Genomic DNA, 24,317 nt, shown 5'->3' with positions numbered 1-24,317 from the left:
GATTCGGTTGGAATGAAAAATGTTCATTAAACGTTTGTACATATTCAAGAAGCACAGAAATCTTTCCCTAGAAAAATTGTTTACCCAATTAAGAAAAAACCCTTTGATAGTATTCTGTAATCTTTATCATTTTATTCCTATTTTTGTGCTAATTAATAAATTTTGTATAACTTGGTTATACTTATTTGCAGTAGAAGCTTATGTCATTTTTTATTAATCAGGGTACTTCCTAGAGAATTATCAGTCATTTAGAAATCTTCAGTCAAAGGGCATGGGAAAAAACAAATGAATCCTATAAGAAATGTAATACAAGGAAAAAAAGAGATTGGGTTTCTTCGTCTTGTTCTTCAAGTTAAACCCTTAAATATCAGCAACTCTAGAATAAATCTTTTTCCACGACTTATTAACTATTTTCTTTGATTTGAAAGCTTCAAACGGATTGGTTAGGAAATCATAATTAAACTGTTACCATAATGGAAGCTAATCAACCTTAACATTTAGGTTTATTTCTTAGCAATAAGAACAGCTAGATGCCTCAAATTTAAATAATATTATTCGTTTGAATATTTTAAGACATATTCTCTTTGTGTAAGTTAAATTGAAGTGCTAGAAGACTTAAAGAAATTGCAGCAGTAGTTTTTGAAAATTCGCAACTAGAAATTACACCAATATTAAAAATCGAACCTACAGGCTTCCATAACTTATAAATGTTGGAATTCAAAATCAAACCCCATTTGGGTTGTCGTAAAGAACAAATATAGGTTTAGGTTTAAGGTTTAAAAATTAATTTATTTCTTATAATAAGTTTGGATACATCAAGTTCAATAAGACTTAAATGTAAATAAAAATTTGAAATAAGTAGTGGCATTATTGTTAGAAAATAAAACAGTATTAAATGCCACTTCGATAATTAACAAAAAATCAAATTAATAAATTGGGTGGGGTGACCCTTAATTTTAAACTTCAAGTATAAATATAAATAATATGTTCAGTTGGAAAATAATAATATAATTAAGCAAAGTCCAGAAAATCTTAATTAAGGAATTACAAAAAGAACGACTAGATACAAAAATTTCAACAAATTAGAAAAACAATTCCCAAAAATTCACCAGAAATTAAAAGGAAAATACAAAAAACATTAAGTTTATGAAAACATAATTATTTCCAAATCACCGAAATCAGATTCAAACAACCAACTCTTAAGATGTTTCATAAAAAGATTTGGTAAAATAAGTGACCTTAACATATAAGGTAGTTTATTAAATAATCAAGAAGAAGCAACAGTATAAAAATTTCGAAAAGTAGTAGTCCGGAAGTTAGGAATAGATACAAGATATTGCAAGTTGTTTCGTAGGTTATGACTGTCTAAAACTCTGAAATTTAGATTTCCTGAGCGCAATAAAAAGTTTTTAGGACTTTGAAACAATAGAGGTGACGAATTGGAAGAATTTTTAGTCTCACAAATAATGGAAAACTGTGATGCAGTCGCCTTTTTCTGCTTATTATTCTAATAACATACTTTTGGAGAGTAAGAATTGGTTTAACTTTGCAAAAGTGCGTTCCGCCCCAACAAGCAATTCCATATTGTAGTTTAGAGTGGAAAATCCCATGATAAATTTTTTTAAGAAGGTCGGGTGAGCAAACTTTTTGGAGAAAGAAGAATTCGCAGTTTGATTACTAAAGGTCATCTTTGAGTCGATTAGCAGTCCTAGATATTGAAAAACATCCACTTTTTCAATTTGAAAACAAAGATCACTACAAAATAGGTGGTCACACTAAGTGATCGTGCTTGTTTCAGAAGAGCAAGAGCAACTATGTAGTTTAAACTTTTTGCACTCAGGCTCATGAAAAAAGATTTCCGGTTCGAAAACATTATGAGAAGAAAGGCTGAAGAACATAATTTTCGTCTTAGAGCTTATTAATAATTTATGTTCAGCAAACCACGACTTAAAAAGATTCAAATCCCAATTTATATCTGCAACAAGATCAAGGGGACTATCAGCACCATAGGCACAACCAACATCATCTGCAAAAGCGGTAATTTTCGACTTGAATGGTAATTTAAATAAAGAGTTAATGTAAATTAAGAACAATATTGGACCAAGCACAGAGCCTTGTGGTACTCCAATATTAAGAAATTAAATTATAACATTTGTTGAAGACTGAAATCAATTGATTTAAAGGGCTATTCATACCATAGTTAGTTCTGCTAAAGATCGGACATAAAGGTATCTGTCTTCTTATGCCAGTTTGACTATAGCTAAAATTTAGACGATTCAGAGCTGTTGCGGTTATAATAGAACCATTAATTAATTTTAAAATAAAACAAAATTGGAGATATTGTCTATGTTGTGAAAGTGTTGGGAGGTTTATTAGCAAAAGTCTCTGAGAATAAGAAGGTAGTGTGAATATTTGGGAAAACGGAAAAAAACGAAGACAAAAACGCATAAATCTTTTTTGGATACTTTCAAGTCTGTCAATATGGACTGAATAGTATGGTGCCCATATAACACAACCGTACTCAAGTATTGGCCTGATAAATTATACATAAAGAAGTTTTAAGACGTAGGGGTCACGAAAGTCACGAGAAAAACGTTTAATAAAATCTAGAATCTTGTTAGCTTTTTTGCTCTATAAAGTTATAATGGTCACAGAACGTTAATTTACTGTCAAGAATAACACCTAAATCAGAGAAAACGGAAAGCTTACAAAGGGAGGAACAATCTAATAAATAGTTATAATGTATAGTTGTTTTTTTTTGCGTGTAAAACACATAGTTTTACGTTAGTCAATATTTAATAAAAGTCGGTTTGTATTGCACCATTTCCTAAAACTATGAAGATCTTCTTGAAGCTGTGAGCAGTCATTAAGTGAACTAATAGATTTGAAAATTTTAATGTCATCAGAGTATATTAAAACGGAGGAGTTTTTTATAACGGATTTTATGTCATTTATATATAAGATAAATAATAAAGGACCTAAATGGCTACCCTGTGGAACACCAGAGTTGACATAAAATTGGTAGAACAGTTCATTTCTGAATATAACGCTATAACTTCTGTTCTTGAGATAAGACGAGATCCACGTCAAGAATTTGTCGTTAAAACCTAAGGCCTTAAGTTTATGGACTAAAGTCTTGTGAAATCTGTGAATACGCAATCTACTTGCTTACGATCTTCGAAGGAGTCAAGGCAGAAAGAAGTGAAATGAAGTAGGTTTGTAATTGTTGATTTATTCTGGACAAAACCATGTTGATTTTCACATACAATTGAATAACAATTAAATGATCAGTCAGTATTTATCGTGTCGGAGAAAAATATTAGGTTCAGATATTTGTTGTATTTATTGGCAATCCCATTAAATTGAAGAAGTGCACAAGAAGCTAAACCATCAATAATTGTGAATTCATTGGTGCTCGTTGGACTGATAGGTGTAAAATAGTTGAAATCTGATGATTTTGTCCAGTTGAGGTTCGGAAGATTGAAATCACCTACGATCATCAGTTCATCATTAGGTTCCATTTGGTCGTGGATCTTCTCAGTTAAATGTAAGCAATTTTCATAGACAAAACTGGTAGATCTTGGAGGTATATATACTATGATGATAAAGAGGTAACCTGTTTATAATTTGATTTTAATACATAGCATTTCGACGTCAGAAAGATCAAAAGTATCAACCAAAGTGCATATAAGGTAGTTTTTTACCGCGAATAGTATTTTACCACCAACTGTCTTCGAGTCGCTCGATTGGTGTCTATCTAGTCTAAAAACTTGGTAAGTTGAGTCAAAGAGTTTGGTATCTATGAAGGAATTATTTAGCCATGTTTCTGTAAGAATAATTATGTCATGTTGTAGATTGTTAATATTTTTATAGATCGTATTGATCTTTGTCCTTAGGCCATTGACGTTTTGGTAATAAATCAAAACTTGTTGAATCTGCCTCTTCGATAATAATGCATTGTCCGGGTCTCATGAAATGGGTTAAAGGATGACTACTTTATATGATTATTTCGATTATTCTCGAATTCGTGTAGTATGATCCCTTTAGGCCAAAGCGATGTTGAGTTTAGAACGTGGAAGATTGAGTCTGGAACTCTTATCTTTAAAGATGCATATTTCGAGTGGTTTCAATGAATAATTTTCTCAACTTTTAATAGCGACGTATCAGTCTTGTTCGAAATAAAGTTTTTAATATCGAGGGATTTTGTTGAAGGGTCAAAATTAGCTAAAAATAAAGTTCGATGGCCTTCTACTACTTTCAATCCACATGAGATAGGTGAGTTTAGATGAGTTTTGTTTGAAAGATATGAAAATAACAATAAGCTTGTTAACGTTGATGATGATGGGTTTGCATTTGCGAGTAATGGCTCTATTGATCATGGTGAAGTTGCTTTTTCTTTGATTGGGACAGAAGATGTTGATAAGGTTAGAGTTGATTGAACATGTTGAGTAGGAAGTTCAGATGCAGAGGGAGGGGGCCTCATTACATTTCATATGATATGATCGTCGACAGTTGCCATGACCTATTATTTAATCAATCAGGTAGTCCGTAGTTTGATGGCATATGGTGCAATAAGACATTAAGATGAGTTTATTGAGTGTTTGTAGCGACGACGTTGCTGGAGGATTGCGAATGGTTCGTGTGTTTTCTGTTGGTTTGGATAATACTCTTCATACTCCTAGTAATGAATTTAGGAGGAATGTATTCTTTTAAAACTTTGAGTGATAATGTTTACGATATTTTATTATTATTATTTTTTCTGAGAAACAAACTTGTGGGAGAAAAAAGTTAAGTGTCACAGAAAAACTAAATCACCAAATGTTACAAAATGTTTGTTTTTCAAGATTTTTAACAATTTAAAGAAATACACAAAGTCAACTACAGACTCAAGGCTCAGAATCACTTACTGTCACACTTTTAAAGTAATTTAAAGTTATTAACAATTGTTTCAAGAAAAAAACAAGATTCTTTTAATGGAGCAAAACAAACAACAACCAAGTTAAGAATCAAACCGACACATCAAAAGCGATCATGCTATTTCCAACCTAATCTTGAGGGTATAAAAATAGTTATATTTTGGCCAAACGGATAAGGTAGCTAGAGGATATGGAAGGATAACTTCTGCAGACTGTATAAAGGTGACGACGAACCGAATTCCTCTGTCAGGCAGGATTATTTATTCAACATAGACGACGAAAGTCAACAATACCGTCCCCCCGACTTAGACGAAGCAAAGATTGCCATATCAAAGCTGAAGTCTAACAAAGCCAATGGAGCATATTGTTTGAATGCCAAGCTCTTCAAAGCAGCTGGAGATAAGTTGGTTAGGAGCATGCACCAACTTATATGTAGGATATGATGAGAAGAAAGCATGCCCGATTAATGGAACCTCAATATTGTTTCCCCGATCCTGAGAAAAAGGGACCCTCTATACTGAAATCCAGACTCAAGGCACCAACTAAAGAGGAATCATTCTAATATGTGAACGTCTGAAGCTCATCGCCAACAACCTGATGGCAAAAATGGGTTTAACGGTTAATGGGGGGAAAAAAAGTACATGCTGTCGTCAAAAAAGGACCTACAACACCGACGTTTGGGTCAAAACGTTACTATCGATAGACGTAACTTTGAGGTACGCAGAAAACAAGATCAGCTCTGACAAAAACGAACTCTGTGCAACGACAAGCTGTACGTTCTTTACAGCTGCGTAGACTTAGCCAGAAGGGTAAAAATCCAACGAATAAGATAGCTGGGTTACGTATGGTGCACGGAAACCAATGATCTGGCCAGGACAGGACAGAGCAATAGAGAAAGACCACTAATAAGGTGGCGCGCACAAGTGGAAAGTGACCTCACCTAACTTCGAGCGGAAACTGGAGACATATTGCTGGGGACCAAGTTGGATGGAGAAGTTTGTTGGGTGAGGCCCTTGTTCACACTGGACTGTAGAACCACCTCAAGAAAGTAAGAAAGTGAGCTAGAAATACTGACTTAAAATTTTGATTTTATCAAAAAAGCATATTTCATTAATGTAATGAAAAAGTTGATTTTGTAATAAAATTCAGTGATGCTCGATGAAGGATCAATTCATGAACAAACACGAACTCTTTTGGATATGGTCTTATCATTGATCGTTTTCGACGTGGGATATAAGCAATTTTTACCGGACCTCTATCAACCCATATAAACTTTATTAGGAATTTGTTTAAATAAGAATAGGAAACAGTTTTTTTGTTTTACTTCTATTCAACCTATCTAAATGTAGCAAGTCCTAAAAAATTATATTTAAAGGCGGGTGGTTAAGCATTATCTTGAATCCCCAAATTTTTAAGCTTAATTAAACCATAAATAGCTTTAATTTTTAAGTTAATGTTAGGACTATATGTTCACTAACTGAGCTGTTGCAGTTCAAGACAAACGAATCCAGTTAAAATATACGAGTTATAACTTGAATAAATAAATAAATAAACACAAATAGCTCGTAATTGCTGCAAATACCAGCATACTTCTCTTTGTTTAAAGAACATACATAAATAATTACAAAAACCATTAGAATTAAATCAAATTTTAATTCTATTTCCAGGATTCTTTTATTTCCTTAGGGCAAAAAATTGCAATTTAAAATTCATGAAAATTAATCGCCCATATCATTAATCACATTTATAGATACTTTTAAATTGAAAAATAAAAAAACAATCATCATTATTGCACAATATTCTTTTGTCTATTCGTAGGTAGCATAGAACACCAAACACACAAATAGATATAAATCACACGTCTCTAATGATTTATTGGACTATGATATTAACACTTATCATTATTACCATCATTTCACATTTAAATTGAAATAAAATAATAATAAAAAATAAAAACACAATCATTCCAAATAAAATATATGCGCCTCCTCTCGAACGAATTTACGTTTTTATTACTTTAAGTGTTCACTCAGGCGTATACGTACTTTTTTTTCCTTTCCCATCCCAACCCATAAAAGTATAAAATCGCTTTAGGAAACGGTTTCTAACGTTTTATAGGCGAATTTTCGTGTAAAATATTTCCTTTTTTTGACTCGCTAATTACTCAAAGTTTTTTTTTTTTTTTCTTACGGTATTTAAGTTTTTACATCATTTTGTGTTCTTGGGATAAAAGGTTCAAAGACCTGAACTGTTCAATATTCACAGTCACGAAGGGCTTCGAGTCACGCTTTGGTTTCCCTAAGTTTTCTTTTGCTTGTATTTTTCGAAAATTTTTAAAAATCACCTCTCTTGTCTTGTTGTTTTGAAGTACCTTATTTTTCATTTATAAACTTTTGATTGACGTTGCCATCCTGAATTTCAATGCGGTCAAAATAAAAAAAAAAAAAAAAAACAGTCAAGAAAAAGTAAAAATAATAAACTTCTCATTCATCTTTTATAAACATACATATGTACATCAAAAATAGGAGCCTACAAAACTTGTGTGTTTGTGGGTGGTGTGGTGTTTTTTTTTTCTCTCCATTTACCTCAACAAAATTCCATCAATACAAACACACAATCACACTTAATAACTTCATTCAATATAATTTAGGACATAAAAACAAGCGAAGACAGCTTTATACTCCGATGCTCTGTATAAGGATACGTACTTTACCCGGTATCGCATATTATTTATTTTTATAGGACACTCTGTGTACTTTTATCGATTTCCTGGTCTGTTTACATTTTCCTCGTCCTTTTTGTTTGTTCTTTTCTCCATATTTTTTTCTTCTTACTTTTGTGCCCTGTTTAGCCTAGGGGATGAAAAAAGAGGAGGACTGTGTTAAAGAACACACAAAAAAAAGGATGGCGATTTTCACACAGAAAGACTAAAGCGCGAGACTTAAAGCATAAGGGTTATACATTTTTTGTTTTTGTCTAAGTGTTTGTTGGTTTCATTCATGCCATTCATTCATACACACACAAAAGCCTGAAATCTTTATAGGTTCCTATTTAAATTAAAGGCAGCCAGTCTGGTGGCAATAATTCGCTTAGAAATAGTTCATACATATATAAATTCTAACCTCAATGAAAATAAGACGAGGAAGGAAGGGTTTAAGTTCCTTATTAATTGTCCGGCAAAAAGGTACTGGAATTATGTTATTTTCTCCTTGTTTATCTGATACGCGGGCGGCGGTGGCGTATGTATCTATGTTTATTAAATAATTTAGATGTAGGTATATTTTAATTAGATTTGTGTTTTTTTTCAAGATATGGAAATAATTAAATTTTCTTTTCTTGCGGTTTTGAAAATAATATAACCTTTTTGGACGTTTTTGATTGGGATAAATAGAAGATAAATAACCTTAAGGCAAGTTGTATATTTGATTGAATTTCTTCAGAGATGGAAGTATATAAAAACGAAAAGTTGTGTTGATTTTTTGATAAGGACTACTCTGTAATGGTGTTGTTTTTGAAAACAAACAAATCAAATACAAACATGCTCTAGATAATTTTTGTGTGTTTCTAATTGAAAAACAAATCAAGATTAAAATGTCATTGCTTGACCAGCTCTAGAGGTGTGGTAAGAAGATCCTACGAAAACAGGGAAGATTTAAAAAATACAAAAAAACAGCTTCTTCCATAAGAATACTCAAATAACAAAAAAAAAGGAGAAAATAAACTGGCTGGTGTTTTTAAAACTGGAATTCAATACCTTTAATCCAAACACCAAAGTATTGAAATTCTTCCTTAACTTAAAATGTCCCTTTTGTGCTTTTTTCACAAGTTGTAAATTAATTGAAGTTCTTACTTACTTACTTATTACTTAAGGTGGCGCTACAGTCCTGTTTGAACTAGGGCCTCACCCAGCAAAATTCTCCATCTAGATCGGTCCCTAGCTAGATGCCTTCAGTTTCACGCTCCAAGTTGGGTAAGGTCCCTTTCCACCTGATTCGCGGTCTTCCTCTACTGTGCTGTCTAGCTTTCCGGGCGGAGTATTGTTTTCCATGCGACCCACGTGACCCACTTCTCCTCCACTCTCCTTCTGTGCAAACGGGATCGTAGATCACACGAAGAACTTTTCTCTCGAAACGTCCCAAGGTGCTTTCATCCGCTTTTGTCATTGTCCATCCTTCTGCATCGTATAGCAGGACGGCGATGTTTAAGGTCTTATATAGCGACACTTTTGTCCCTCGAAAGAGGGCTTTGCTACTCAATTGCTTTCTTAGTGCAAAGAAACAGCGGTTAACAAGAGTTATTCTTCGTTTGGTAACAGCGCTGGTGTCGAAAGTGACGTTTTAACCAAGACGTCGGTGTTGTGGGTCCTTTTTTGACGACAGCATATACTTTCTTTTGGTCTCATTAACCGTTAAACCCATTTTTGCCGCCTCTGCCTCAATACTCACAAAGCCCCACTCTGAGTTTTTCCGATTATGTCAATGTCATCAACATATGCTAGCAATTTGATAGACTTTTGAAAGATTTTGCCTCTAGTGTTAAAGTTGTTAAACAAATTGCATGACAGCGCACCACCTCGTCTAAAACCTTTTTTGATATCGGAAGGTTCTGTTAAGTTGTTTTCAACCTTTATGAAACAGCGCGAATTCCCTATGGTTATCCTGCACAAGGGACAAGTTTGGCAGGGATATTAAAACTACATATGGCTCTATACAGCTTGTCCCTGTAGATGCTGTCATATGCGGTCTTGAAATCGTTGAAAAGATGGTAAGTGTCTATTTGATGTTCCTGAATTTTTTTTTCCAGGATCTGCCGTAATGTAAATGTTCGATCGACTTTGGACTTTCCTGGTCTTAAACAACACTGATAAGGACTTTTCAGGTTGTTGATGATGGGCTTTAGACGTTCAAATATTATACTTCGTATAATTCGGGAGGACGGGTATGTGTAGGCTTACGTCGTCTATGTTGAATCTATCATCCTGCCTGATAGCGGAATTCTTCATTCCTGCTTTTAAACCTCTCAACATCTTCGACCGCACGCTTCTCATGCCCTCTCTTTTTCCTTCTGAAAAGTCGGCGTTCCTCTCGCCTCTTCTGCTCATAGAGCTCACGAGCAGCTCTCGTCCTTTTATGCAGCGCCGCTTTGCGTGCCTGTTGTTTGGCTGCATTTGCCTGCCGACATTCCTCATCAAACCAGGGGTTCCTTGTTGGTGGCTGTTTGAAACCCAGCACATCAGAGGCGGCTTCTCTGATTGCATCTTGGCAATGTTGCCACTGGTTTTCGATACATTGTGTTGGCGGCAGAGAACTTCGAAAGAGGTTACTTGTCACTCGGTCGGAAAGGATTTGGCGATCTCTGGCGATTGTAGCCGTTCGACGTTGTACCTTCTCCCAGCACCTCCCTGTTTTGCCTAAGGTCTGAAAACCCGTAGTGCTTCCTTGGCTACAACGAGGTAGTGGTGCGAGACGATGCTAGATCATCAGAAAGTTAGAACATTCATGATGCTGGAAGCGTATTTGGTCAATATACGCAATATGGTTACCGTGGTTGACGGTAAATAGATCTGGAGAACTCCAAGTTCCTTTGTGGATGTTGAGGTGTGAAAAACACGTACTGGCTACTATGACTTTTCATCCCGCACCAAAATCGATGAGCCTGAATCCGTTGTTGAAAGTATTGTAGTGCAGGCTGTTTTTTCCGATTATTCTACCAAAGATGTATTCCCTTCCTATCTTGGCATTAAAGTCGCCAGGACAAAATCGTAGCTAGGACACTGCTCATATGTTTTGTCTAAGAGCTCGAAGAACACAATCTTTGGTGTTGTCATCTTTCTCTTCTATGGGGGCGTGTGTGCATATTAGGCTAGAATTTAGCCTTAACGCTGATGGTCATGAGGCAATCGTTGATGCACCAAATAGCTCAAAACTTGTTTCCCAAGTCTGGCTGTTGGTTTTTTTTCGGTAGCAGTCACCACAGTTAAAGTTGCAGTATTTCATCCTCTTTTTACTCGGACATCCCATCATATTTCTTGGATGGCAGTGATGTCTCCTTTATAACAGTCTAGGGCCTCTGCTCATTCTTTGTGGTCTTTTAAGGGACCTAACAATCCACGTGCATATCCGAAGTTCATTGTCTTTAATTCGTTTGCGTGAATTGTCAACAGAAAATCCGTCTCTATCCGAAGCTTGTTGGTGTTTCGCAACTGATATATTTGTACGTGGTCACGAAGTCACAACGACGGAACAACCCCCAACCTGGAGGGCCAGATAGTTAGTATAACTCCAAGGACGGCAGCCGAAAAACCTCTTTATAGGCCAGGGCTACGAATAAGTCATAGGAGCCCTTTAAGGTGTTCACTAAGTACCTCAACCTTACTGTAACTGTAGACGCCACCGTTGATTCCATCTCTGGAATTCGTCCGCTGCCGCCTGGAAAAGGTGATGTGCCACCTCTTCGCCCCTCTCTCGATTGCCACCCCCAACAACTTTCCACTGGGGTTGGAACCCAATCTCAAGTTGAGGTACTAGGCATCGGATGCTCACCACGGGGAGGTGACAATATTAGTTGATAGACAGAGGTAGTTTTGAGGAAAAACTTGTGGACACTTGTGTCCTCTTCAATGCACATGTCTACTATTTGAACATTTTAAAACTTAACCACCCTTTTTTTTAATTCCCCGATTTTTGGTTTTTTTTTCTGTATTTTTACATATCGGGAACCATATCTTTTTGAAATTCAACTTCCAGAATTGAACCAAATCTGAAGACATCAGTTAAGTTCTAAAAATGTCTTTAATTTTTTTCTCATAAGCAACATTTTAAATTTTCTTGAAAGAATCGTAAACAATCGTGTGTGAAAAAAGGGGATGAAAAAGTAGTTTTAAAAAAGTTTCACAAAACTACAAAAAAACATTTTTTCTAAAATAAAATCAATAGATTTTTCGCAAGTTTGTTGTTGAAAAGTGCTCGTTAATAGCAATTTATAACTTGTCCTCATACTTGAGTTTTAAAAATGAGAAAAGAGAAACTTTTGTTTACACGATATTGTGTGTGTATATGTTAGGTTAGAATGTATGTGTCGATATTTGTCTATAATTTCTAAAAAGAAAAACTGTTCAATACGACTTTTCCTCATAAAACTACGAATACATTTTCTTAAATAAAAATTATCTCAAAAGTGATTAAAGTCATCTCGCATCAATTTCAAAAACAATTTGGCTTTAATCTCAAAAAGAATAAAATCCTGGATTATTAGTTCTATCATTAACTTTACATAAACAAACCCATTAACTAAAGTGACCTCATATAAAGGATAAAGGGGATGATAAATCAGTTTTATGATTCCCAAACAATATCAAGTTTCATAATAATTTATCATCCAGTAGTTAAAGACATCCAAATTAAGAAACATAAAACTAACCAGTGGGACTATAAGAAGAGTGATAATAATATCAATAGCCATAATAATCTGAAGACCTTCATGTAGAAAAAAAAAATTGAATCTTTCTCCATTTCGATTTTATTTATGTGAAAAACTTCTGAAGTTACTTTGATGTCCTTTTTCTGATAGGACTCGACTATATTGGCTTATATCCTTATACACTAAATGACAACCCTGACCTTGTGATCGAACTGAAAGACTCACAATTGACTCCCTTTAGAGATAACGTGTTTCTCTGTCTATAGACAGATTGGATACATTTCCATATCAGAATCAGAAGGGAACAAAATTACAATACAGACAGGTAATTTCCGGGCGGCGGTGGCGCGGCGGCGGCGTACCACATAAATTATTGAGGCAATAAAATTTTATTGACAACCCGAATCAGTGGAATATCTCTATGTATGACTTGTTATACAACTGTTTGTATTTTTTTATTTTATTCATGTATTTTTTGAATTCAAGAATAAATGTTTGTCTTTTCTTTCCATTTTTTACAGAATCAATTACCAATGCAAATCAGCAATGAAATTGCTGATGACATGGCCATGGAGGTGCCGTCGCTCTACAGCTGGAAAATGTTTTCTCATATATCTAGCTTGGATTTTCAAATTACTTGTTTTTATTATACGAGTTGAGAATGTTGTAGCTCTGAAGGATATTGTTCGTATTGCAGATGGTAGTTCAGTGGGCAGGGTAAGATATATTGTTTCTTTGGTTTTTCTTTTTTTTTTTTAATTATGTATTATTATTTTCCACTCAATTCAAAACATCAGAATAAGTAATTTTTTTGTTTTTCTTTTCTTTTTATATTTTTTTTCCTTTATATGCCAACAATACTACAAAATTTGTGGATGCCTTGAAGGATGCCATTGAACAATCACTGGTGACAATACATGATATTTCAACAGAAAATCTAGGGACACTTTGCATATCAACACTATTCCGACCATTGCAAGTGCCCTTGAACTCAGAGCGATATGAGAGCTCAAGACAGAAAGCTGATTTAGCAGCTTCAATTCTTCAAGAAGTGGGAATCATACGACATGGAGGTAAGAATTATTATGTGGTGTATAAATTACAGTTGATTTGTAATTCATACTTTTTCTAATAAAATTTTGTTCGTGTCACAAAATGTTTGTACCTTAAGATTTCAACAGCTGTTTTTTTTTTGTGTTTATTTATTTGTATCTATGTACATATTATTTAAATTTTGAGAAGCTTTGGAGCCTTGAAATTTGTTTTACATTCTACCAAAAATAAGACAAATTTTAGAATAAGAATAAGGTATCCTAGAGAAACATAATTGTGGGCCAAAAATATAAAATTCATTGGCAAACGAACTTTACCCATTTACGAGTACATGAGACAATGCAAGTATTGGGTGATAAGCACTGCGACCTGTTGGGAGATTTTAAAGCGAAAACCGGACAAAAAGAATGTGTGTCTTTTAGAAGCCGTCCTGTCCCAAGAAAATCAAAAGACGCAGAAACCAACGCAAGGGGAAAATTAATCTTGGAAATGGGAAGTTAAAAAAGGAGACGAGGAAGGTAAACTTACTTTTATCAGAAACCCAGGTCAATCTGTTATCGACTATCTCATGATGTCCACTGATTTGATCGGCAATTTATTTGATTTTGAAGTGGATAGTCAAATTTATTCTGACCATATGCCATTAATTACAACTCTAACCTTGACATATTCAAATAGTCAACCCGAAACAAAAATTTTGCTTCTCCCTAAACTTAAAAGGCAGACAAATTGTGTATTACAGCACATGGTCTACATGAGCACTCGCCAACTATGGAAGCTTTGCAGTGTGATAACATCGACAGCGGTCTCATATCTCCCAAACACTAAGTCCCTTAAAATAAAATCAGCCTGGTATGATAGGGAATGTGAGACTGGTCGGAAAAGATCTTTTGCGCTTCTTCATCTATACCAACATTTAAATGAACAGTCTTTGAAAGAAAACTATCTTGCAGCAAATCGGACATACAAAGCTTCATGTAGATGCAAAAAAACTTAGCTTCTCCAAAAAACAAGCTGAAAGTCTATCGTTCTGCAAAAACTCCTCGGAATTTTGAAAGGAATAAAAAATACAAAAGGAAGACCTTTTGTAACAAACTCACTACCGCCTGCAGAAACACTACGACATCATTTTGAAGGACAATACAATACGCTAGACCAAATGTCGAAAATCAAATTCTAGATAGAGAGATAGAGACCTCTGAAGTCGAAGCAGTTGTAGCCAAAATTAAAGACAGCAAAGCTCTCGGGATTGACCGGATCCCAAATGAATTCTGGAAATACGAAACATTGGAGTTTCTTACACTTCTCACAAAAGTGTACAATGATATTTTCACTACAGACAAAACACCGGATGCCTTTAGAAAACCAATACTTTTTCCCATATTCAAAAAAGGAGATAAGACGGACCCATCCAACTATCGAGGTATTGCTTTTCTTAACTCATCGCTCAAAATCTTCATGGAAATTTTAAGAATTCGACTCACAGCATGGATTGAAAGTAACCATATTCTGAGTGAATTCCAAATTGGATTTAGAAAGGGATACTCTACAGTGGATCACATATTTAGCCTGACCAACATTGAAGAGGTATATATCCATAGACAAAAAAACTATACGCATGTTTCATCGACTTTCGTGCCGCATTCGATTCCATCGACAGAAAGGCTCTGATGTTCAAATTGTAAAACGTATGCAGTATGGGATGGGCAAAATCTGTCTGATTTTTTTCTTGCCTTAATACGATTGAAACAAGGTTGCGATCTCAGCTCTTCAGCTTTCCGCCTTTATATCGAAGATCTAATAAAAGACATTCCGTGCGGCATAACAATTGATGGGTTCCGGATTAAAGTTGTAATGTATGCAGACGATCTTGTCGTGTTAGCCGAATCTCCTGAATCTCTTCAGTTAATGATCAACAAATTACGGAATTACTGTTTGAAGTGGAATCTAACAGTAAACCTTGACAAATCAAAAACAATGGTGTTTCGGAGAGGATCAGGGCGATTAGCTGCAAACGAGAAATGGTATTATGGAGCGGACCAAAATGCGATTGGGACGGTGTGGAAAAATGTGTATGGTAAAAAGAACCTAGCATTTAGTGCAAAATACAAAGTTTTTCTTGCAACGTCCGAATCAATAATGCTGTATGGAATCATGGGGCTGGAATCAGTCTGAAACCGCTGAAAATTTCTGAAGTTCTTTCTAAAGAGGCAGTTCCGACTACCCGACACAACACCTAACTACATGCTTCTCATTGAAACCGGTCCATCACCCTTACATCTCTCATCGCTTAAACTGCACTTCAACTACATTACCAAGTTAATGTATAGCCATGTGTATAAAGGGTACAAAAACGATTGCTGTTTCGATTATAAAGTCGCAAGGCTCATGGTTTCAGGAATTGAAAAACTTAGCGGACTCTTGTGAACTCTCTTTTAACTTAACTTTAGATAATTTACAAGGATGAAAGATATATCTTAACAGTTTACGCGAAAAGCTATACTTCAAATCTAGAGAGAAAATTATAGAGGAAGCTACTAAATCACTACATAGGGAATTCTACCCCCCACTTTGAAATAATATCATTGATTTTCAGGGCTAGAGGTGAACTTTTGCCTCTCAATTTCATTCCACATCGCAATGACCTATTACTAAGCTGCTCCTTATGCAACACCAACGAAAGAGAAAACGTACTGCATTTCATCGCAAGATCCCCGATTCTAGCAGAAATTCGGCGACAAATAACATAGCTGATACATATAGAGGTCAAAAAATTCTTTTACCGAAAACAAATGCTCGGTTGGATCTGAAAATGATATCGTCTATATGGGAGAGGAAATCAAACTCTTGGTCAAATAAAATGCCAAGGCCATGGATATTAATAACAGCAAGTATGGGTTGATTGTGCGAAAGTAAGGAAGATTCTTTAATCGTTTAAATGAAAAAGTGCTTGATTGGCACTTGGCAATATTAAGTTCCAAGCAATTTTTAAGACACAAAGCTGAAAAAGAATGAAGATCATGTTGAATAAGGGAGGAGCCAATTTTTTCTTTTAATAATGAACGCACCCTCAAAGAAGTAATAATACCTTTATTATGTAAAGACATAGTGTGAGCAGTAGGAAAAGGAGAGCGGGGTTGGTTTTAAATTCCTGAATATTGCAATGGATGGAAAAGACAGTGTGTGGCAAGGCATTTCACATTCTCGTAGTACGGCTAAGCAACGAATCTCTGTACTTGACAATACGACCGAAGTTGGGCTCAAAGCTATGTTGGTGAGCATTCCTAAATGCGCGAGTATTATGGTTGAACTGTTTAAGGGGAGAAATGCAGCTGGCTATTTCTCTAAAGCATAAACCATTAAAAAAACGATAAAAGAGGGTGAGACAAAAAATATTTCGACGATGTTCAAGCGACGTTAATGATCTTATGATGGTAATATCAATAATAATACCAATCAATCTAAATGCTTTACGTTCAATACTGTCCAAGTAAGTTTCAGAAGCACCACCCTAGATATGGGAGTTATGCTCAAGCTTTAGACGTTTATAAGTCTGGTGGATAACAACCAGATCAGAGGGGGAGACAAATTTCTTGCATCGCCTTAGAAAAGCCAAACATCTTGCGGCATTTTTAGTGACATTGCTTATGTGATCATTCCACAAAAAGTAGTTGGTGATACACATGCCGAGAATATGCAGATGTTCAGTCTCCTCGATGCAAGTGCCACCTATGGATAAAAGGGGTATATCTCGATTTAACGATACAAGACAGCATTAGGTTTTTCAAGCATTAAATTCCACTCGGTTTTTTATTCCCCATTGTACAATCCAGTTAAAGCCGGAATTTAATGAGCTTATCATGTTTTATAGTTGCAGTTCCACATCCGAAGAAGAGGGATGTGAATGAAAACGAGTATAAAAAGCTTAAAGTACTATCGTTAGCGAAACAATGTATTGGATTAGAAGTTGCAGACAGGAGATCATTTATAAAAATGAGAAAGAGTGTTGGAGATAGAACAGAGCCCTAGGGTACATCAACATTTATTTTGTGATTTTCAGACTTGAATCCATCTTAAACTTGTATTGAACGATTTGAAAGGTTATTACTATTACATTTTGGATAAGAGACCCTGATGCCAAACCCTGTCAAATGCTTTTGAAATATCAAGTGCAATAATCTTACTTTCTCCAAAGCGATGTTAAGATTTGTTCCATTGTTCGGTGAGATAAACCATGAGACAACCAGGGGACCTATTGCTACGAAAGCAGTACTGTCGGTCTCTTAGAAGCTTTCGATCTTCGAGATATTTCTTGAGCTGAAAATAAATCAGATTTAAATGACCAACATGACATGTTTGATAATTAGGCTGATAGGAAGATTCGCCTTTTTTGTTAATAGGCTGGATAAATGCAGTTTTCCATCCGCTCAGAACGAGATCTGAGGAGTAGGAAGATAAAAAAGTTTATGCAGTAGTCTTTTAAGCGTTAAAGTACACCTCTTCAGAACAATAGCGGGAATACCATCCGGAACAGCGGATTTATGTGTCTTTAGATCTCTAAGGACTCTTGCCACAGTACGAGTGCGAAAAAAGATTTGCCCCGTAGAATCACTAACGCGTTCGAGTTCAGGCGGAGTCATAACACTCACTGGTTGGTGGCGAACTGCCTAGCAAAGGGCGAACTGCCTAGCAAAGGGATTAACTTTCAGAGCTAACAAAAGGATTGTCATTGACAACGAGCGTTATTTTACAAATGATCAAACATTTTTACTGCCTTTGGGACATTGCAGTATTTTTTGCCGTAATTGTTGGTCATGTACAAATTTGGTCCGTCGAATATGATCGTTACAGGCCTTCCTGGCTTGCTTGTAATTATTCCGGTTTTCTTCAGCTGTATTGGCTTTAAAACAACGGAAACTTACCTTCTTAACCCTAATAACCTCTTTACAGCTCGCATCGAACCATGCGTTTTCTTTAGGTCTGATGCTTATAACCCTATTAGGGATAAAAGTTCTCATTCCCAGGATAATAAAACTTGTGATATGTGCGCTGGCGTGAACGTCACTATCAAGGAAGCATAGTGACCATTTAAAGATTATAAAATAATTATTGAGCCCGTCCAAGTTGGCTTTCTCGTATTGCCAAATGGTTCACTTAGGAGCTCTTTCTTTAACTGGAGAGTTTTGACATGAGAAATTTGCTGATATGACACAATGGTCAGATGCGCCTAGAAGAGATAGAAGATAGAACACTAATTTCTGCTCGACCTACCACGTACGTACGATAATAATCGGGTGGGCTCGTTGACAAAATGAGTTAGTTGGTTCAACTCAGCGAAGATCTCAGCACACACTCCTTCGGATGTTATCTGGCCCGAATGTTGAATGTTGAAATCACCCGTAATAACGATTCAAAGAATGTAAAAGCCACAAATGTCAAGTGGCTGTTGGGTTACATTCAAGAAAATCATACTGTCTTGGAAATTGCTCGATAATTGCTAACATCTCCTTTCGAGTAATTTTTGCGTATTGGCCTTATAAATGAGGTTTTCTAAATCTGAAAGTATATCTCGTCAGCACTTTCCTATAATTTTCAATTTGGGTTTTATGGCACAAAAATGGGCATTGTTACATTTATTTTGGATATTACGACGATTATGATGTCAATTGTTTCATTTAACGACATATAACCCAAATCATAAAATGGCATAAATGCCAAAAGAAGAAACGTCGTAAAAATTGTAACTAAGGAAACGTCACAAAGTCCAAATCCTATGTCATATTACCCAAAACAACAATCAATTTTGTAAAGCCCAAATTTAGAAATGTTAGGATGGTTGGGCTATAAGATGCGTCTAACCCTCAAAACTCTGGATTCAAGGACTCTGTGAACAAGCAAACCATATGTTTTAAATTCACTCTGAAAATTGGCCTTATTTCGTTTTCTCAAAGAGAAATAAGGCCAAACATATTTGTTACACGTTCTTGACGTTCTGACTTTTTGGATGATCTGACATTTTTTTCGTTTTAGGTTTGCATTTGACGGTGAAAACAAATATGTAAAAATTCCCCAATTTTGAAACACATGAGATTCTACCTTTCAAAAATATGTTCTTAAACTTCAAATTCAAGCTTGGACTTTTACTTAGATACAATACAAAGAAGGTCCCGATCATTTAATTTCTCATTGTTCCACTTAAGTGGACAAACTTAATACAAGACTCCAAAAAATTAAAAATTACCCATTCTTAACCCAAAACTAAGATAAAATTAAATTCTCAATCACAAAACAAAAAGTGCCATCTCCAGATTATTTAATAAGACAAATATTTGTCTTCAATAACTCAAAAAAAACGACTACAAACATCCATTTCCATATACAAAACCGTTACGTTTGATGCAATTATCTTGACAATTGAATTTCGGAAAATATAATTTGTCAAACTTTTTTTTCAAAGGTCTACCTACAAAAAATTACAAACAAAAAATAAAAACATCGACAGTATGAAGGGAACGGAACAATTTCTGGAAGCTCAAAGATTATATTGAGTAAACAAAAAATTCCTATAATCTTATAAAAATGTCATTAAATTTGGCCGAACGAATTTAAAATGAATCCCAAACATTTCAATATTGGATATATACCTACAACGAATAAAAGGCAATCCATCAAACCATCATCCGCATCCCTTTTCATCGTCACACACAAATTCTTGACAGGCGTTAAAGGAGGGAGGAGTGGTTCGCTCCAAAAAAAAAATGGTCTTTTCGAGCAAAATAAATAAGAAAAAAAAACGAATGGTTGTTGGATGTCCTTGCTCAGGATAAGCGAATCACTTCGATTATTTCTTGAACCTTTTTTTCTTCGAAGGTATATTAATGTTTGAAGCTATTATCTCCATTATTAGATTTGGTTTTTAAATTGAAATCAACCAAAATCCAAGAAGATAAAAAGTTTTACCTTATAATTCTTTTTGAAGCCTTTATTTCGTTTGGCAAAATCCACAATAAACCCAAGATCGTAATTTATTTAGTCTCTCCTTATTTTTTTTTGGAAATACTCAACTTTACCTTAATTTAAAATAAAAATTACGAAATCCCCTCATTTCTATCTATCGAACTTGACAAGGAAGTGTCTGTGTCTATTGTTGTATAACTTTTGATATACCAAAGCTAAAGCAATAACAAATGAAGCTTACAAGTTTTCGATGCTTAATGGGGTGAAAGAAGACAGATTTTGAGATATTGGATTGGTGCTTTCTATATTCACAAGAAAGGTGGAAAAAAGAAAAAGAAAATAATGTTTAACATAGTACGGCTGGCACTGTAAATAAGGACATCCTGTCCTTGTCCTATGGTGTAAGGACCTTGAATGAAAAGTACCTACCGAATGATAGGCTGTGTTTTTGTTATTTTATTTAAGGTTGTTTTTCGGTTATTTTGCCTTTATTTGCTATAGTTGTTACCTTTAAGCCAGATGCTGATGATAGGCGGGTGCCCTCTCTTTTCTTTTTTTGTCCCTAAAAAATTCTTTAAGGTTGGAATTTTCTTTTGACATTTTTTCCGCCATCGCTGCTTAGACCAGGTATTTTCTGTATAATTTATTTTTGACGTCGTCGATAGGTTTAAAATGATAAAGAATCGATATAGAAATAAAAGACAAGTTAATACACTTCCTTGGAATTTCAAATTTTTCTTTTTTTTTTTAATTTCAAGGTCTGTCAGATGCATTAGCGAAAGGTTTACTCACTGATGAGTATATAACTGGAGCTAGAATTATCGCCTTAAATATGACCAATGGAGCTGTGCAGTCATACGTGTGGTGGACGAAGAACGTAGACAATAATGCTGGAGAATATATTCGTTATGAAGAAGATGGACTGCAAATTGGAAAGAAACCAGTTTCAAGTTACCCATGGTAAGTTTAACGAGGATAATAATTTATATTCTTTCAGAGATTTTTAAATTCTTTGGACATGATTTATTTGGATATTTTTTTAATTACAATTTTTCAACATAACAGATTCAAAAATTAAGAGGTTGGTTTGCTTCAAACACTGATAACTTCCCGTCTGTCGATATTTCTTACAGTTTTATAAAATTTTAATAACATTTTGTTTTTGAAATGAGAAAATTTTAAGTCAAAATATTTGTTTGTTTTCAAGATACTTGAGTCTCAGATAACACTTTATTTGTTTTTGTAAGATTGGAGTCGACAATCAAGTTTTACCAACTTTTAGTAGAATTTTTGAAAGTTTTTTTTTTCAAAATTGTTTCTTCAATTTTTATAAATTTTTACCAGATATCAAAAACTTCATTCTTTGATGCAAACAATTATTTTCTATATTATCTTTCATTCTATTCATTTATAGTGGCAAAGGTGTTAAAGTATGTTTTAACTGAAGTGTAGGTAACAATGAATTTTTGACGCGGTAAATTCTACTCGATTTTTGATTCGATATTGAAAAATTCTGTCTTTGTCAGAATTAAATGAGCTTATCGTAAATTTCCATTGAGGATGTTCATCCAAAAATTAGGGTTCTTAATCTAAAAACAAATACAAAAAGTTGAGAGTACTATCGTCAGTGAAGCAAGTAAGAGGATAAAAAGCTTCAGATAGGAGATCATTAAAAAATGATTAAAAGTATCGGAGAAAGCACAATACCCTGAGGCACACCAGCATTTTTTTGTGTTTCTCAGACTTAAACCCATTCAATACTACTTAAATTAAACGGTCTAAAAAGTAACTTTTAAATCAGCGAATGGTGGATGTGTCAAGAAAGAGAGAACGCACGTCGATAATGGAGCTTGATGCCAAACTCTATCAAAAGCTTTTGAAATATCAATTAAAATTGGAATTGGCTCAACAAATGTTTTGTTTTAACTTCTATGAACTAGTACATAAGAATAGAATAAATAGAAAAGCTTACGCAGTTTTTTTTTGCGGGAAAGAACTTTCTTTCAAATAATGGCAAAAATCCCAGCACACATTCCTTCAGGTATTGTCTGGTCTGAAAGGACAAGCCACGAAAAATTGTGAACTTTAAAATCACCCATAACAACGATTTTATTGTGAGGATACAGGAAGACAATTGTTTGGATGGAGTCAGACAGATCATCACAGCTATTGGGTGTAGACAGTTTAGCGAAAACGTCATGGCTCATAGTGTACTACATACACCAATATTAAATCATATCGTCGGTGGCCTGATTAAATACTAAAAATAAATAAATTTGGTGGCGCAACAGTAAGTTTAGAACTAAGGCCTAGTGACTTGCAACTCTTAACCATTCCTTTGTGCTAGTACAGTTGTCGAGATGGAGGGACCGATAGTTTTTAAGCCGAAACCGAACGGACAATTTTGAGAAAAAACATGACAAGAATTACTCTTGGAGGCTTTGTAAATTCCTCAGTACCTGAAAAAGAACTTTAGATGCCACTGACAGGGATTGAAACCAAGAGCTCTGGCCAACGCACTTATCATAATGCCACGGGTATACTGCATTAACCGTGGCATAAAAACACTTATACTAATGTATCGTAAATTTAATCAAAAGATTTTTGCAGAAACTTTAAAACTACAAAAATATTTCGACAATGTCTAAATTATTTTAGAATAACTTGGCTCCAATTGCTCAACACTTTTGTCTAGATTTTCAAAACAAAAGTTACTTACCCACTTAAATACATAATTTTCTTGCTAAACCGTCAACTAACCTAACCGATATAAATAGTATTTCTTTGCCAACACGACTGACGAAATCGATCGTCGATCGATTAATACACATTTATCATTTCTTCAAACTTATTTTATCTCATAAGAAATATTGTTTTCAACATTCGATAAAATTTTGAAACAAATCGAATTGACAGTTTAAAAAGAAAAAAACTCTAAAAAAACAATACTAAAACTTGGTAAAAATTTACTTTCGACTCAAATAGTTTTTCAAAAATTAAAAATATTGGCTTCAAACTTATTTTTTTTCACATAAAATATTGTTTTCGATATTCCGTAATTTTTATATAAAAATCCAACAGTTCGTTTTCTCATAAAAAATAAAATCTACAAAAAATAGTACTCAAATTTTGTAAAAATTGATACGAGTACATATTGATGAACTTTTAAGCAAGACAAATTGACAGACGGGATGGGAAGTTATCAGTGTGGGTCGCGTCCCAGCCTCTTTTTTTTCATTTCGAGACGTTGCAGTGGCGCAATAATTTCACAAACTTCTACTGTCAATTACCAGAGAACAAAGATGATAAAGATGAATTTGTTGAATGAATAGGAATGTGTCATGGCGACGACGGTGATTTAACTGGTTACTTTTTTTGGGTTCAAATGAATGGATTAGAAATATGTTAAACTAATACCTTGGTTACATGCGGATCGAATCAAATCCAACCTTCATTTTGATTTCTATAATAGTATTTGGCTGGATCGAAAGACTAATGAAAGATTAAATTTAAATGTAATCGTAGTGAAACACATTATACAAAATATTCAATAAACTTACAAAAGACGCAGACAAAAGAAAATACAGCATATACAATTTCAAAAAAGGTTGGGATACAACATACAGATTAATAACTTAGCATTTACAATAATTGTTTTTTTTTTTTTTCAAAATTCCAAACTGTTTGCATTTTATTAAATGAATACAAGAACATTATTAATAAGATGTCGAATGTTAAAGGACTTTTGAATCCCTTAACCGTCAATGTAACAGTATCCTATTTAAAGGGTGATTTTTTTGAGGTTAGGATTTTCATGCATTAGTATTTGACAGATCACGCGGGATTTCAGACATGGTGTCAAGGAGAAAGATGCTCAGTATGCTTTGACATTTCATCACGAATAGACTTACTAACGAGCAACGCTTGCAAATCATTGAATTTTATTACCAAAATCGGTGTTCGGTTCGAAAT

At 34.5% G+C, this 24,317-nt stretch overlaps 1 protein-coding gene across 1 annotated transcript in view; it reads left to right on the top strand.

The window, feature by feature from the left end:
• Nucleotides 1-24,317, top strand: part of LOC129952292 (probable G-protein coupled receptor CG31760) — a 165,433-nt gene that overhangs the window by 48,529 nt on the left and 92,587 nt on the right. The window contains exons 2-4 of the mRNA XM_056064806.1: nt 12,857-13,052; nt 13,222-13,408; nt 21,104-21,305. Of these exons, the coding sequence (XP_055920781.1) occupies nt 12,882-13,052; nt 13,222-13,408; nt 21,104-21,305 (560 nt within the window). The 5' untranslated portion in view covers nt 12,857-12,881. The remainder of the gene's footprint in view (nt 1-12,856; nt 13,053-13,221; nt 13,409-21,103; nt 21,306-24,317) is intronic.

Source organism: Eupeodes corollae, chromosome 3, assembly GCF_945859685.1.
Source record: "Eupeodes corollae chromosome 3, idEupCoro1.1, whole genome shotgun sequence".
Taxonomy (NCBI): Eukaryota; Metazoa; Arthropoda; class Insecta; order Diptera; family Syrphidae; genus Eupeodes; species Eupeodes corollae.
The sequence above is the reverse complement of the archived record's forward strand: the minus strand, read 5'-3'. Positions and strand labels throughout refer to the sequence as shown.